The sequence below is a fragment of the Mastomys coucha genome, unplaced genomic scaffold, assembly GCF_008632895.1.
Source record: "Mastomys coucha isolate ucsf_1 unplaced genomic scaffold, UCSF_Mcou_1 pScaffold16, whole genome shotgun sequence".
Lineage (NCBI taxonomy): Eukaryota > Metazoa > Chordata > Mammalia > Rodentia > Muridae > Mastomys > Mastomys coucha.
The window spans coordinates 28,134,685-28,150,211 of record NW_022196898.1 but is presented as its reverse complement, the minus strand read 5'-3'; the positions used below and the strand labels follow the sequence as shown (position 1 = coordinate 28,150,211).

At 43.0% G+C, this 15,527-nt stretch overlaps 1 protein-coding gene across 8 annotated transcripts in view; it reads left to right on the top strand.

Moving 5' to 3' along the window:
* The window catches only part of Rapgef2 (Rap guanine nucleotide exchange factor 2), a 228,872-nt gene extending 215,567 nt beyond the window's left edge, over window positions 1-13,305 (top strand). For 4 of the 8 annotated variants that reach the window (XM_031374121.1, XM_031374125.1, XM_031374124.1 and 1 more), the window contains 5 exons: window positions 1,583-1,735; window positions 5,944-6,169; window positions 6,740-7,299; window positions 9,039-9,338; window positions 11,285-13,298. In XM_031374121.1, coding sequence (XP_031229981.1) covers window positions 1,583-1,735; window positions 5,944-6,169; window positions 6,740-7,299; window positions 9,039-9,338; window positions 11,285-11,310 — 1,265 coding nt within the window. In that variant the 3' untranslated portion in view covers window positions 11,311-13,298. Of the gene's footprint in view, window positions 1-1,582; window positions 1,736-5,943; window positions 6,170-6,739; window positions 7,300-9,038; window positions 9,339-11,284 lie in introns of all 8 variants that reach the window. The other 4 variants (XM_031374120.1, XM_031374127.1, XM_031374122.1 and 1 more) reach the window with 2 other exon arrangements.
* The last annotated feature ends 2,222 nt before the right edge of the window (window positions 13,306-15,527 follow it).

Genomic DNA, 15,527 nt, shown 5'->3' with positions numbered 1-15,527 from the left:
TAAGAAGCCAGTGTGCTTGTATAGAGACACAACACACACATACATGAATACAAGGGGCCGGCCTGCCTGCTTCCTTCCTCTCCCCCTCCCCCCTTCTCTCTCTTTCTCTCTTTCTGAGTCAGGGTCTCACTATGTGGACCAGACTAGTTTCAAACTTACCCAGATCCACCTGCCTCTGCCCTACAAAAGCATGTGCCACCACACCCAGCTTAATAAAATGTTTTAAGGGGAAAAAAACTACCCATTTGTGTGGCATTAGTATAGTGGATGCATTTATGCATACTGTGTATGTTAATACTTTGATATTTAATCAAAGAACTGCTTTAAGAGCGATTTTGTAATAGAATTACATTAAAACAGCATCAAGGGGTTGTTGATGGGGCTCAGTTGGTAGCATGCCTGCCTAGCATGTATGTATTCCTGGGTTCCATCCCCATCACTCAGAAGCCAGATTTGGTTGCTCTTGCCTGTAATCCTAGGCCTTGGTACGTGGAGGCAGGAGGATCAGAAGTGCTAGATCATCCTCAGTTGCATAGAGTTCCAGGCCAGCCTGAGATATGTGAGACCCTGTTTCAAAACAAGCAAAAGTAAAATAAAAGTATCAAAGCACTAATAGAGGATACACTAAAGGGTTGGGTTCTGTCAACTCCTTTTTAATGGGTCTATTAAGTCTATGACCATTAAAACCAGCTCTGACTGAAGATAATTTTAGGCTATTATGACTTTCCAGAAATGTCTTGATTGTTAAAAAGCAGCTCGAAAATAATGAACCAGTAAAGTATTTTAACGTGACTTCCTTATTTCACTGTATTGTCATGAGATTCCATTTCATCCATCTTTCTTCTGTACTCCTGTGTTGGTGCTGCTCCTCCCACCCCTTCAGAAACCTCTCCTGGGCTTCTGGAGTACTCTACAGAAGACTAGCTGTCTCCTGTCTTCTTCTCCCTCTCTCTGTTTCATCAAATATTAATGACATGGCTGCCTTAGAGCCCTTTCATTGACTTTCCGTGGTTACTTCTTGTTAACTCGCATCCCTTTACTTTGCCGCCCCTCCTCCCGCCATCACCCCCGCCATGCCCACCCATTGTCTTCTTCCTCAGAACTGACATTTCCTAAAATACCGAAATGTCTTGTTCCTAACCCAAACTTGAGGCTCAACTGGAATTGAAATGGGATGCCTGCCTTCATCCTTGATTCAAACACCCAGTTCTCTGGCTTTCCCCCCACTGTTGCTTAGTAAGACACAGCTGAATAACTGATGGCTGGGGTTCATATCTGAGTAACACATCAAAAGCAGTGTTTCAAGTGCTCTGATGGTTAATCAGTCAGAAACTATCCCATGTTTCGTACACCAGAAGAGCACACAGAACATTTAGGTCCGAAATAGATTGAAACTGGCAATGCTGAATGTTGACACCAGAAAGGGCTTTTGCTATTTAGTCCTTCCTTTCAGCCTTCTTCACTCTCTGCTTGCTTGTTTATTGGAAAGCCTGTGTGTGCTGGGCGAGTGTCTGTCGCTGAGCCACACCCTCAGTCCTTTTCATTCTTTAAATGAATGCCTGAATGTTTTTCTTTTTTATAGGCATAAACTCTCCACAAGCTTTAAAGAAAATCTTGTCCTTGTCTGAAGAAGGGAGTTTGGAACGTCACAGGAAGCAAGCAGAAGATACAATATCAAATGCGTCTTCGCAGCTGTCATCACCCCCCACGTCACCTCAGAGCTCTCCAAGGAAAGGTAGGGCTCAGAGACTCCCGTCCCTGCGCAGGTCCACACATTCAGTCCAGAGGAGTCCGGAGCGGGTCACTAGAGAAGTTTCAGTGTTGTATGCAAAGGATGTGATGGGATGTGACAGTGGGTTTTCCTCGCCTGTTTATAAATTTGGAAGGATGGTGCTATTTTTAGTGTTACAGTTACCCTAACTATCAAAAGACAGGTGCTAATGTTACAACTAGTGTGCTCTTGAGACCGCTGATGGCACACGAAAGGACAGGCAGGCAGTCTGTTTTCTTACACATTAGAGGATAGGGGCTACACACTAGAAGAAATGCTCATTTATTTGTCTGTCTGAACTTCAGTTTTCTTGCCAAGGATAGTATTTTCTAATTCCACCGTTTCCTTAGTTGTTCATTGTTTTATTTTTCTTTATGGCTGACTAAAACTTCACTGTGTATGTGCATCACATTTCCTTGTCCACCCCTCTGCTGGGCATCTAGACCTGCGTATCCTTGGCAGTGTGACTAGAGCTCCAGTTAGACATACACGTGCACATATCCTGTAGGTTGGAATCGTGGGTATTTGCTAGGGGAAGTATAGCTGGGTCATTGATAATTCAGGCTTTAGTTTTATTGAGGAACCTCTACACTGATTTCACAGTTGACATTTCCCAGGGTTGTGAAGAGGGACCCTCCTTTCCCCAACAGTCTTTGTTGTCACTGGTCTTCTTGATGACTTTTTTTGTTTGTTTGTTTTTGTTTTTCGAGGCAGGGTTTCTCTGTGTAGCCCTGGCTGTCCTGGAACTCACTCTGTAGACCAGGCTGGCCTCGAACTCAGAAATCCGCCTGCCTCTGCCTCCCAAGTGCAGGAATTAAAGGTGTGTGCCACCACTGCCTGGCTCTTGATGACATTCTTTTCTGACAATGTTGCCTCAGTATTTCCCTGATGGCTAAGAATGCCAGAATTTAAACTTTTTACTGGTCTGTGTGTTTCTTCTTTTGAGGGCTGTTTTTTCAGCTGAGTGGCTTGTTTATTGGTGGCCATTAAGGTTTAGGGTGTTTCATTTTTCCTGTTTTATATATAGTCTAGATACCAATCCTTGTCTGAGATAGAACTGGCAAAGGTTTTCTCCCATTCTGTAGACTGCGTTTACTAAGTGGGTAGTTTATATTGTTGGGGGGAGTTCATAATCCCATTTGTCATTTTTTGGAGCTGTTCCTGGTGTTATTTGAATACTAGCCTGGACCTATATCTTGAATTATTTTCCTCAGGCAGTTTAATCATTTTAGGTACTAAGTTGAGGTCTTTGATATACTTGGGATAGACTTTTTGTATAGGATGAGAGATGGACCTAATTCCATTCCCTCTAGGTGGAGGCACCAAAATGTCTGCTTTGCCCTTCTCATCCCTGGCATATGTTTTCAACACTTTTGTCAAAAATCAGGTGGCTATAACTGCGTGGATTTGTTTCTGCCCCAGCCCCCCTTGTTCCATTGATCTTTGTGTCTTTTTATGCTTTGAGTATCACTGTGGCTCCAAAACACAGTTTGAGATCAGATATGATAGTGCTCGGAGCAATATTCGTTCTACTTAGAATTACGTTCACTCTCTTGGTGTTTTGTGTCTCTATGAGGATTTTAGGACTTTTTTTTTCTAGGTCTATGAAAAATGTCATGTTGAATTTTAACAAATATCATTCCAGTGTCTTAAAGTTTTCAATGTAGTAGTCTTTTACCTCCTTTGTTAGGTTTATTTATTCCTGGATAGTTTCACTGTGTCTTGGTGCTGTTATTAATGAGATATTGTTCCTAATTTTCTTCTCCTTAGCTCACTATTAGTATATTAAAAAGTGCAGGCATTCTGTATGTTGATTTTATATCCTGCTAACTAGACTGAAAGTATTTATCAAATCTGGTATGATCTGTAGAGTTTTCAAGGCATCTACAAATATAGTTTGATCTCTTCCCGATTACTTCCTTCTGGAAGATAGTGGTAGTCTTTCTTCTGCTAGGTTCAGAGATGGCAGCACTGAGTACTGGTTGGCAGGGAAGTAGTTTCAGGAGGTGGGGAGTTGGGGGGGGGCAGTGTTAAGAGCATTAGTATTGGAGCAGTGAATTGAGAAGTGAATGAGAAGAGGAGGGGTGAAGTAAAGTAAGAACCAGGAAATGTATGTTGAGGGATCAGGAAAGCAGTTGAGACTAGAGATAGCTCAGCAGTTGAGAGCATTGGCTGCTCCTCCAGAGGACCCAGGTTCAGTTCCCAGGACCCACATGACAGCTCACAATTATCTGCAACTTCAGTTTCAGGGGATCTGATACTGGCCTTCTTCTCAGGCACCAGGTGCCTATGTGGTACACCATCCTCACAAAAGCAGAGCATTCATCCCATAAAATAAATAAGTAAAAATTTAAAAATTATTTTTCCAATGAGATACAGGTTACCCATGTTGCTCCTCCGTCCCTGCCCTGGCCTTTCAATTGCATGTGTATCAACCAGGAGTAAAAGAGATTGTTTTCCTGACAGAAATGTGAAAGGGGCCAAGCGTTTAGTGACAGCAGAGGCAGCCTAAGCATACCTTTCTGGACATCTGCAGAGCCAGCCTAAGCATACCTTTCTGGACATCTGCACACAGTGGCTCCAGGGCTCATAGAGTGTAGTACCCACAGGAGTTCTTCCCCTTCCTCTTGCAGTGAAAGTCAGCTGTGGTCTGCTAGCTTCTGGCAGTTTTCTGTTTGAATTGAGAACCAGAGCAAGAATAACAGTGTTCCTGGAAGTTCTAGAATGGGTGGAGCTTGTAGAATCAAGCCTGCTGGGAAAGCTAGTTGACTTGTTAGCTAAGAAAATGGAAGAATTCCTCCAAGCATCAGGCATTGGGGCATAATTTGTGAGGAGAGATTTAACCTTGCAATGTGATTTATAAAAAGACATACCATAAATAACCATGTTAAACCTTATCAAGACCCGTGTAGCCTTCAGAATATAAATCAGGGTCTATGTGGCCGGAAATGACAGAATTTAACATTCAGATGCTCCGGTTTTGTTGCTGTTGTATTTGTTTTGTAAGTGGTATTGGAAAAATTATACTATAATAGGTGTGGTAGTGCGTGCCCCTAATCCCAGCACTGAGGTAGCTGCAACAGAAAGATTGGCAGACTCCAACCTGGGCTAAAAGAGGAGAAATTCACATCATGCGTGATTATGTCTGTTTATCAGCCTTATATTATTATGGAAATTTAAAAATTGAGTGCTGAGAAGGATTGAGGAATTTTTTCATTAAATATATAAAATTGTCACAAGTTCCCCCTCCCCCTGAACCTTGTGACTTTCAAAATTATTTTTAGGAACAGCTGAGAGTGAAGAATCCTCTCAGGACAGGAAATGAACAGCTATTGAGCCAGTGCAGGGCTGAGGAAATGCATGCTACATCCTCCAAAACAACTATCTTGTAGGTCATTTAACTAATACATTATTAATGTTGAAAAAAATAAATGATAGAAATCCAAAAGTACCTTCTTCATGTCTTATCCTTGTTATTTGTGTGTCCACTTAAACTCTTAAGAATGTGTGGATACTTCCCATTGAACTTTTATGCTATTCTTGAAAAGTCAAAACATCTGTTGAAAATAAGACACTCAGACAAGCATAGTGGCACACACCTTTAATCCCAGCACTAGGAACGCAGAGGCAGGCGGATCTGAGTTCAAGGTCAACCTGGTCTACAGAGCCAGTTCTAGGACAGCCAGGGCTACACAGAGAACCGCTATCGTGAAAAACAAAACAAAGAAAAGAAAACACTCACAGCAGTTTGAGAGTCAGGCCCACATTTCTAGGACTGATTGGTTCTTGATGAAGTTTGGATGTGGGAGGCCTTGCCTCCAGTTTTGTTTGTCTTGTCCTACTCTGCTAAGATTGGAATTGATGCCTCAGACCTGCCAGACAGGGGCTCAGTCTTTGAGCTGGGCTCAGCTGGGTTTACTAATAGCAGTGCGTTTGTAGCTAAGAAAGCAAGAATAGTCAAGACATGGCATAGTTTCTTCATCTGTAACAATAGATACTTTTCTCACCATTGACTAAGCAACTTATACTTTATTAGAGTAAAATTTGAATCTCTTAGTCTTCAGGTATTTATACATTCTTGAATAAACCCCCATTTCATTGCCCATTTGGTGGACCTGTTTAATTTTTGAAGCCTAAAATACCTAATTACTGCATTTACATTTCTCATTCAGGTTATGCGCTGGCTCTCAGTGGTACTGTGGATAATTTCTCAGATTCTGGTCACAGTGAGATTTCTTCACGATCCAGTATTGTCAGCAACTCTTCTTTTGACTCAGTGCCAGTCTCTCTGCATGATGAACGGCGCCAGAGGCATTCTGTCAGCATTGTGGAGAGCAACCTAGGTGTGGGCAGGATGGAGCGGCGGGCCCTGATGGAGCCTGATCAATACAGCCTAGGGTAAGTGTCTGTTCCTTGCATTCTTTCCTGTCTCTTTCTGTGGGTCTGTGAGTAAGTGCCGTGCTATTTTTGTTGTGCAGTCTACTTTTGTAATGTGTTTACTCCTCGTAGTCCTCTGTCACTCTGTGCTGGAGGACTGTAACAGCAAGACACACCCCCAGGCTCTATCTGAGCTGCCTTCCATGGGTAACCAGAGTCTATTCTGCCATCCTGAGCCTTGTAAGGAAAGTATAAGAATTCCTTCTTTGTAGCAAGTTGTTCTCTCCCCACATTTGCTTTGTAAAGAGATAAATGAATAATATGGCAGATCTCTGATCCCCTTCAAGAGTACTTTCTTCCTCTCTGGGGTGGAAGAAAGCCACCTTTCTAAGGGAAAAGATATTTTATAGGCATAGTGGCTCATGTCTGTTATCCTAACACCTAAGCTGAGGACGAGGTTTGTGAGTTGAAGGCCAGCCTAGACTTCAAACTACCTGTCTCAAAGAACCTGTCTCAAAGCAGCTTAACGGTACATCAGCAAATGGATATTTAACAGCCTCACATCTCCCTTTCCTGTGTTTTGCTGGGTAGGTCGTATGCCCCAGTGTCTGAAAGCCGAGGCCTGTATGCAGCAGCGACAGTCATCTCTTCTCCCAGCACAGAAGAGCTTTCCCATGACCAAGGGGACCGTGCTTCTCTCGACGCTGCTGACAGTGGTCGTGGGAGCTGGACATCATGCTCAAGTGGTTCTCACGACAACATACAGACCATCCAGCACCAGAGAAGCTGGGAAACTTTGCCGTTTGGGCACACTCACTTTGACTATTCAGGGGATGCTGCAGGAATATGGGCCTCTGGTGGCCATATGGACCAAATTATGTTTTCTGATCATAGCACAAAATATAATAGACAAACTCAAAGTAGAGAGAGTCTTGAGCAGGCCCAGTCCCGGGCCAGCTGGGCGTCTTCCACGGGCTACTGGGGGGAAGACTCAGAAGGCGACACGGGCACTATCAAGCGACGGGGTGGGAAGGACGTCTCTGCTGAGGCAGAGAGCAGCAGCATGGTGCCTGTGACGACAGAGGAAGCCAAACCTGTCCCTATGCCTGCCCACATAGCGGTGACACCGAACACTACAAAGGGACTCATTGGTAAGTGTGGGAATGAAATGCTGGGGGTACACCTGAACCATGGCTCATAACCTAGTTACTGTGGATACTGGCTCCTCTCTCAGTTTTCCATTGTGCATAGGGTTCCAAATCAGCAGCATGGTCAGAGCTGAAGTGACTCGGCCTTAACAGCCAAGTTTATGGTCAGCGATGCAATTAAACATTCAGGAAAGATTAGTCCTCAGCCCACAACCAATAGGTTCTCGGTGTGGCTATTATCTAGTTATAGTGTTTTCATTTTACCTGAAAATTATTAAGATAGATATCTATCTTCTTCACAGAGTGATTTCCTTTCATTGAAACTTAAAAAATGGTTTATTATTCTCTTGTCCCCTTGAATTGTATTAAGAACTCTATATCTTTTGTATATTGAAACCTTTCTCATTGATTTTTGTTATACAGACACATTGTTTCGCTATTAAACAAGTTCTTTGTGCATTCTAGAACAGGAGTAAAGAGTTCAGAAATGAGTAAAAGCTGGGGGGAGGGGTGTCAGTCAGCGCTAGAGTCCCTGTCCTGACACTGCAGACACTCAGCTATGCTTGCTCATCCTTAAAATGGGCTTCATTAATTATACCTTCTAAAAAACGATTTATTTATTCTTATTTTATGAGCATAGGTGTTTTTGATTACGTGTATGTCTGTGTGAAAGTGTCTGATCCCCTGAAGCTGGAGTTATGGACAGTTGTGATCCGCCATGTGGGTGCTGGGAATTGAATCCAGGCCCTTTGTAAGAGCAGCCAGTGATCTTAACCACTGAGCTCTCTCTCCAGCCCCCATCATTTTATCCTAATAGGGTTAGTGTGAGGATGGAAGAGGTTTTCACATAGGACAACATCAGCAGTGCCTGAAAGTGCTGGTGCTCCCTGGTGGGAAGACTGCTGTGCTCCCCGAGTCTCAGAGTGCTGTTGTGTGCAGCATGCATGAATGTCTGTCTGTCTACGAGCAGTGTAGATTGTGAGGTATGGAGAAAACATTCTAGAATATAACCATATCACACATCACTTGTATTAATGAGGAAATAGTTCTGTGGTCACATAAAAAAGTGATGTGTGGATGTCAGATTTAATATGCCTTAAAGACGAGTAAGGTTTAGTTCATAATTCTTCAGCTAATTGCTTTGAAGTATTTTCTAGAAAGCTTGAAGTCAGCTTCCCAAATTTTTGGTTACAGGTCACAGATTAATAGTTTTTCATTAAAGAAATCATGAACTTTGAGGAAAGCAAATGCCATTTTGGTTCCCAGGACTTCGTACATTGTCATCCTGAACCATTCTTCTGATTTTACTTTAATTTACTGTTTTCCAACGTGAAACCTAGAGAGCTAGAGCAATACAGAACTTGTTCTCCTCTTGATACTATTGGGAAATGCCCAACAAACATGAACCGTATCCCTCTTCAGGTACAGGAAGAGAAGACGAAAGGAGATTTTTACCTCGCACTGATGTGTTCCAGGCATGTTCCTGGTTCCTCTGGTGCCTTGTTTTGTTTTAATCTTCACAGTAGGGCTAAGGGTTTGGTGACTAACAGTTTTAATGTCATCTGTTTTTAGCCGAATTCCCATGGTTTGCAGTAGTAGCTTTGTTCAGACATTATAACACTACACAGAAAAGACCTGGTGAGCATTTGCTACAGACAGCCTAGCTCCCTGACATGTCTACCGTGCGCCGCCTTGTGCGGCTTGAAAGACCTTGTACCCGACACCCTGCCTTGTCTTTGCAGCACGCAAGGAAGGCAGGTACCGGGAGCCGCCTCCCACACCTCCAGGCTACGTGGGCATCCCCATTGCCGATTTCCCAGAAGGGCCCTGCCACCCGGCCAGGAAGCCCCCGGATTACAACGTGGCCCTGCAGCGGTCCCGCATGGTGGCACGGCCCACCGAAGCCCCGGCACCGGGCCAGACGCCGCCTGCAGCCACAGCCAGCCGGCCGGGCAGCAAGCCGCAGTGGCACAAGCCCAGCGACGCAGACCCACGCCTAGCGCCCTTCCAGCCGCAGGGCTTCGCCGGAGCGGAGGAGGACGGTAGGCTTCCCCCACGCTCTACCCGGGCTTCTGGGGGTAACCCACTGTCAGCTTGGAAGAGTGGGGGCGGTGGCTCCAGGAGTTTTAACTGCATGCTGTAAAGAGCACTTCTTTTACTTTTTTTTATTTTATCTTTTCCTCTTTTGCAAGAGGAAGAACTTATCTTTGAATGGTTGAAGAACTGCAGCGATTATTAGAGTCGCTTTTAAGAAGGTATGGACTTGACTGGAGTTTTAGGGTATCCTGACACCCACCCCGCACCCCTCCCCCGTGCTAGGGGTAGAGCCTGGGACCTAGTTGTCCTTGTGACACAGCTAGCCTGGATTTCTATCACAGTACTTAGTAAAGCTGAAGCTTTTTTGTGGCTCTGTTTTAAGGATAAGAGTAAAAACCTCTGGTTGGTACTCATGTCAAGAATTCAGAGAAACATCTTTGCCCATTGAAGCGCTGCTGGTTCTATTTCCAGTGGAAGCATTGCAGTTGGCAACTTAATAGGTAGAAAGTGGCTTGAAGTCCTCGGGGTAGTTTATTACACAACCGTTATAACCAAAGTCTAAACATAATAAATGGGAATTAAAATCGTTCAATTATAGATAAATAAATATTGACAGTTTTGTATATTCTCCTGAAATTTTTAGTTTTTATCTTATGTGTGTGTATAAATGTTTGCCTGCTTAACTGTATTGTTAAAAATGAGGGGCTTGGGACTGAAGAGATAGCTCTGTGGCTAAGAGTTCTTGATTCTTGGCCAGAGGACCAGAGTTCAGCTCCCAACACTCATGTGGACATCTTAACAGCTCCCTGTAACTCTAGATACAGGAGATTCAACACACTGTGCTGGCCACTGGCTCTCATGTCTGTGTACACACATACAGAATTTAAAAAACAAACAGTTTTTAAAGGAAGGTCTGGAGAGATGGCTCTGTGGTTAAGAGTATAAACTGTTCTTGCAGCACACTTCAGTTTCCACACCCATGTAGGTGTGGCTCATGACTGCCTGAAATGTTAGTGTAGGAAATCCAGTAGTTTCTTCTGGCTCCCAGGGACAACTTTACTCATATGCGTGTACCTCACACAGAAACAGGCATACATATAAATCTTGGAACAATACATCTGGTTTTAGAACTTAAATAAATTGTACTAATAACTTTGCAACCAATAAACACATCATGTGCATAATTGTATTTATTTATTGTTATCTTAGTTTGGTTCCTTTTTCTGTTATAAAAACATTCTGATCAAACACAACTCAGGGAAGGAAAGGGTTTATTACATCTTACATTCCAGGTCACAGTCCATCATTCAGGTATCCTGGGAAATACTGCTTACTGGATGACTCCCAGGCTCACATTCATTTCATATAGGCCAGGCCTTCGGTCCTAGTGATAGTACCACCTGCAGTGGGCCGGACCCTCCTGCATCAATTAGTAATCAAGAAAATATCTAACAGGCCACCTAATGGAGGCAGTTCCTCATGTCGAAATTTCCCTTTTCTAGGTTAGTCAAGGTGGCAACTTAGACTGGCCATCACAATTATTACTGTTTATAAGACAGTAGACTGGACCAGTTTCAGAGCCTTACTCCTGGCTCAGCTTCCTGGGTGCTGGAATTATAGGCTTAAATGACCACACCCAGCTGCCTTTTTAATAGTTTGTATAAACCAGCTATGACAGTGTACAAATTTAATACCAGCATTTTGGAAGCAGGGGCAAGAGGATCTCTATGTATTCAAGGCTAGCCTGGTCTACATAGGGAGTTCTAGCATAGTAGAGAAACTCTTTCTCAACCCACACCCAAAGATATATACATATATTTTTGTGTCTATTGTGGATATCTGTTAAGATTTGCATGATGCACCCATTTTGGTGTTTTTGTGCGTGATAGCACAAAAAAATTATCTACTCGTTGATTTCCTTATTTTGGCTTCTCTCCTGCTGTGTTTGCAGAAGATGAACAAGTGTCTGCTGTTTGAGGCACAGGCTCCTTGATCCAGAGCGAGCCATCCAAAGGAGAGCACAAGAAGACGTCCCAAGCTCTGGAGCCTTGGCACGCACATCTGAGGATGGTGGACCAGTTTGCCTCCTTCCCCGCCTTAAAGCAGCATGGGGCTTCTTCTCCCCTTCTTCCTTTCCCCTTTGCATGTGAAATACTGTGAAGAAATTGCCCTGGCACTTTGCAAACTTGTTGCTTGAAATGCACAGCCCAGCAGTCTCCGAGCTGCTGCCTGCCACGTCACGCAGTATCATTCCAAATTCCAAGATCGTCACTAGGTGATCCCCTCTGGCGGCCCTTCTCCGTGCCTGGAAGGAGTTTCCAATCTTCCTCTTAGATTTCAATCCGGTCCTAGCCCTCGATCTCATTTGGAAGATGAGAAAAGCTAGCCTTTGAACTACTTGGGTTCTCGGACCCACCAAGGAAGACAAAGACTGATATGAAATCCTTTGAGTACAGTGCTTGTCCACTTGTTTACAATATCCTTTAAAAAAAATAAGTTTAAAGATTGTGTTCAGAGAGTAAATGTTATATCCATTTAATGATTACAGTATTATTTTGAACCTTAAGTAGGATTGCCAGCCTGGGTTTCTGAAAAACCAAATATGCCGGACAGGGTTTGGCCGCACCAAGGGAAGACCTGGGCAGTGACCCCGTCTTCCCATGTCCTTCTGGCCTTGCCCGTGAAGTGCCCTATCCCAGAAGCATCAAACGTTAGCCAATTACTTAAATACCAAGACTCCTCACCTGCTCCTTCCCCAGTGGGTGAGGCTCTAATGTAAAACAGTTTGCACATGGCCAGGGGAGGGAACTGGGACTTGTGTGTCCTGTCTGAGCCTTATGAGGCAGGATGGTGTTATTTGAGAGTGTGTCCTGCTCAATTACAGTGGATGGCAACCCCTGTTTTTAAGTTATGTTTGTTTGTTTTTATGGGTTTTTTTTTTTTTGAGTTTTGTTAATTTAGGGTTTTAGAGCTTTTTGTTTTTATTTTTTAAAAGAAACATTTATAACTGGATAGCATTGCAGTGAGGCAGCTTGGGGTATTGGAGCAAATGCCAGCTGTTTGTACTGCTCTTTCAAGACAGCCTCCCCTTGTTGGATTGGCACCAGAGAGTATGTCTTTAAACATGATTAAAGGTCACAAACTTGGTTAAATACGCCAGCCTTTGCAAAGTGGTTAGTCACCAAAGACTGACCTGTATGTGGCTTTGTGGACGCTGCATATGGAGAAGGCCTAAGTGTAGCGCCCGTCTGCTCATAGCTGCTACTAGCCCTAGAATGACTGAAAATGACCCCGCCGGTCTATTCTTGTGTTGTTTTTGCACAGACTCCGGAAAAGTGAAGGCTGCCAATCCGAGTAGTACTCAGACGTGAGGGGCTGCTGATCTTGGATTTTTCCATTAAATTCAGCTGATCATATTGATCAGTAGATAAACGTAAATAGCTTCAAATTTTAAAGGTCGAATTGCAGTGTTTTTTCACTGTGTCAAACAATGTCAGTGCTTTATTTAATAATTCTCTTCTATGTCATGGCGTTTGTCTACTTCTGTATCACATTGTCACTTACGCATTTGTAATTTTACATGTAATATGCATTATTGCCAGTTTTACTCTATAGGCTATGGACCTCATGTGCATATAGAAAGACAAAACTCTAGCTCTACCACAAATTGCACAGATGTTATCTAAACATTAAGTAATTGTAGAACATAGGACTGCTAATCTCAGTTCGCTCTGTGATGTCAAGTGCAGAATGTAAAATTAACTGGTGATTCCTCATACTTTTGATACCACTTGTACCTGTATGTCTTTTAGAAAGACATTGGTGGAGTCTGTATCCCTTTTGTATTTTTAATACAATAATTGTACATATTGGTTATATTTTTGTTGAAGATGGTAGAAATGTACTATGTTTATGCTTCTCCATCCAGTTTGTACAAGCTGGAGAATAAATAAATATAACATAAAGCCTTGTCCAAGCTTCTAATGACTTGTGCATACTTTTCACTACTGAAATGAAGCAGAGGCTGCACTACAGAATTGGGCCTCAGGAGGCTAAGGAGTAAACCTCCTGGAAGAAACTGAGTCAACTGTTGCCTTTTCGTGGCTCTTTATTGGGTCAAAGAAATTAATATCATTAATGTTAGCACCAATTAAGCTATGTTCAAATTCACTAGTGTTTCTGCAGGCTCAGTGTAGCATTTGTCTCCTCTGTACCTTCTACCAGTGTAACTCTTTATAGGACATCATGACACCTTTTTCATTGAAGTTACGATCATTCAGAGAACAGTTTGGCTGTTCATTGTAGACATCCTGCTAGCAGGCGACACTTTTGATGACTTGTTTTGTTTTCATTGCCGGGGTTGAACCCACTAAGTAAGCTTAGTCTAACTGTTAAGACTGAGTGATAATATTTCAGTCCACAAAAGGAGCATTTCTATTTTAATAGTTAAGTAAATCAGTTAAGTAGCTGCCTGTTTAAATACATTTAGAGAGCAAAGATTCTTCCCTCAGCGGATGTAGAGTCTGAGAAGCTGGACTGAGTGTACAAGATTGGGAGGCGAGGAACTAAAAGAGATGTGGGAGGGTGGCTCTCCCACCCAGCAACTCCTGCTAAATCTGTCTATGAAAATGGTTCAGAGATATGAAGAAAAAGGAAAAGTTGTGCTAGCGATTTCACCTGTTTAAGAGAACATGCTCATCACCTTTTGTTTTCTGCAAAAAACCAAAACAAAACCAAACCAAGGCAAGTTACTTGTAGCTGCTATCCTTGTCTTATTGCCCTTCCACACTCCTAAGTAAGCAACCGTTAAATAGCCAAATAGCCATCTGTAGGACTTCAAGCAGTAGGTGCCAGCCAGGTACAACCAGTAAGGGGGGCAGTTTCCACGCACGTGGGAATGATATAACTGCTGTTTACTGCTCTAGCTGGCAGCATGAACCTAGAAGAGGGACCTGGAAATGAGGCACACTAAGTAAGGTTGCATGCAGTAGCCAACTTTATTCTGAGTATCTTTATTCAGACAGTTTGTAGAATCACGTAAGGTTTTTCAATCCTAAGGACAAGCCACATGTGGAGAAAATACGGTTTTCCATAGAAGCGTGTGAATAACAACAGCTGAAGTCAACTCCTGTCTGCTACACTGAGCAGCTTGAAAACACATTCCAAGAACAGTTCTGTGTTTTGAAGAAAATGAGCTCACAAGACTCTTGCCTTGTTTCCTTGGAGTTTTTTCATATGTATTCTGGCATCTCCTCCTTTTTTATTTTTTGATAGCAAGATATCCAGAGTGATTTTGACTTGAGATGTTGTCGATAAATCTAATTCTCATTTTGATGCATGAGTATCCCATAAGCAAGCAAATTATAAATACAATGGATATTAGAACTGTGATGTTCTAATATCACAGGCAGTGAAGGATCCACATGATAAGCAAATGCCTCTTTTAGTCTGGAATCAAATAGCTGTAGTCCTTGCCTCTCTAAATAATATAGAAGGACTGTCCAATGCTGTCTTTCCTGTGAGAGTTTGAAGTAGAGATGATAGGGCTTATAAACACTGATTTTGTTGAAATTACCCTGGAAATAACAAGTGTACCTCATGAGGCCAGGGAGGAACTGCTAAATTTCGTTTTTTCTGCCATGCTCTGGCTTTCCTGGATTGTAAAGTTAGCATTTTCATAAGTTCTCTTCATCAACAAGTGGAGAGAATTCAGTATTAAATTGATGCTAAATTCTCCATCCCATGCTTCGGAGTCATTTTCAGGCAATGGAGGATGGGTGTCTAAAGGAGGTTCCACTAACTGAGCTGAGGGAGCTGAGGTTCCGCTAACAGCTGAGGAAACTGCTACCAACACAGGTGCTCCTGTTTATTCTTGATATTACCTCCTTCACTGCCTCCATCACCCAATTTCTATTCATTGAAAGAATTAGCCATCTCTTTCTCATGATCAATATCCTCCCTCTTTCCCAAGCATTTTAAGAACAGCCCAAATTTATTGACCCAATTTTGACCCGAATTTGAACAATGTGGTAGTTTGCATATGCTTGCCCTACAGTGTGGCACCATTAGAAGGTGTGGCCTTCTGGAAGTAGGTGTGTCATTGTGGGCATGGGCTTTAATACCCTCTTCCTAGCTTCCTAGAAGCCAGTCTTCTAGCAGCCTTCAGATGAAGATGTAGAGCCCTCAGCTCCTCC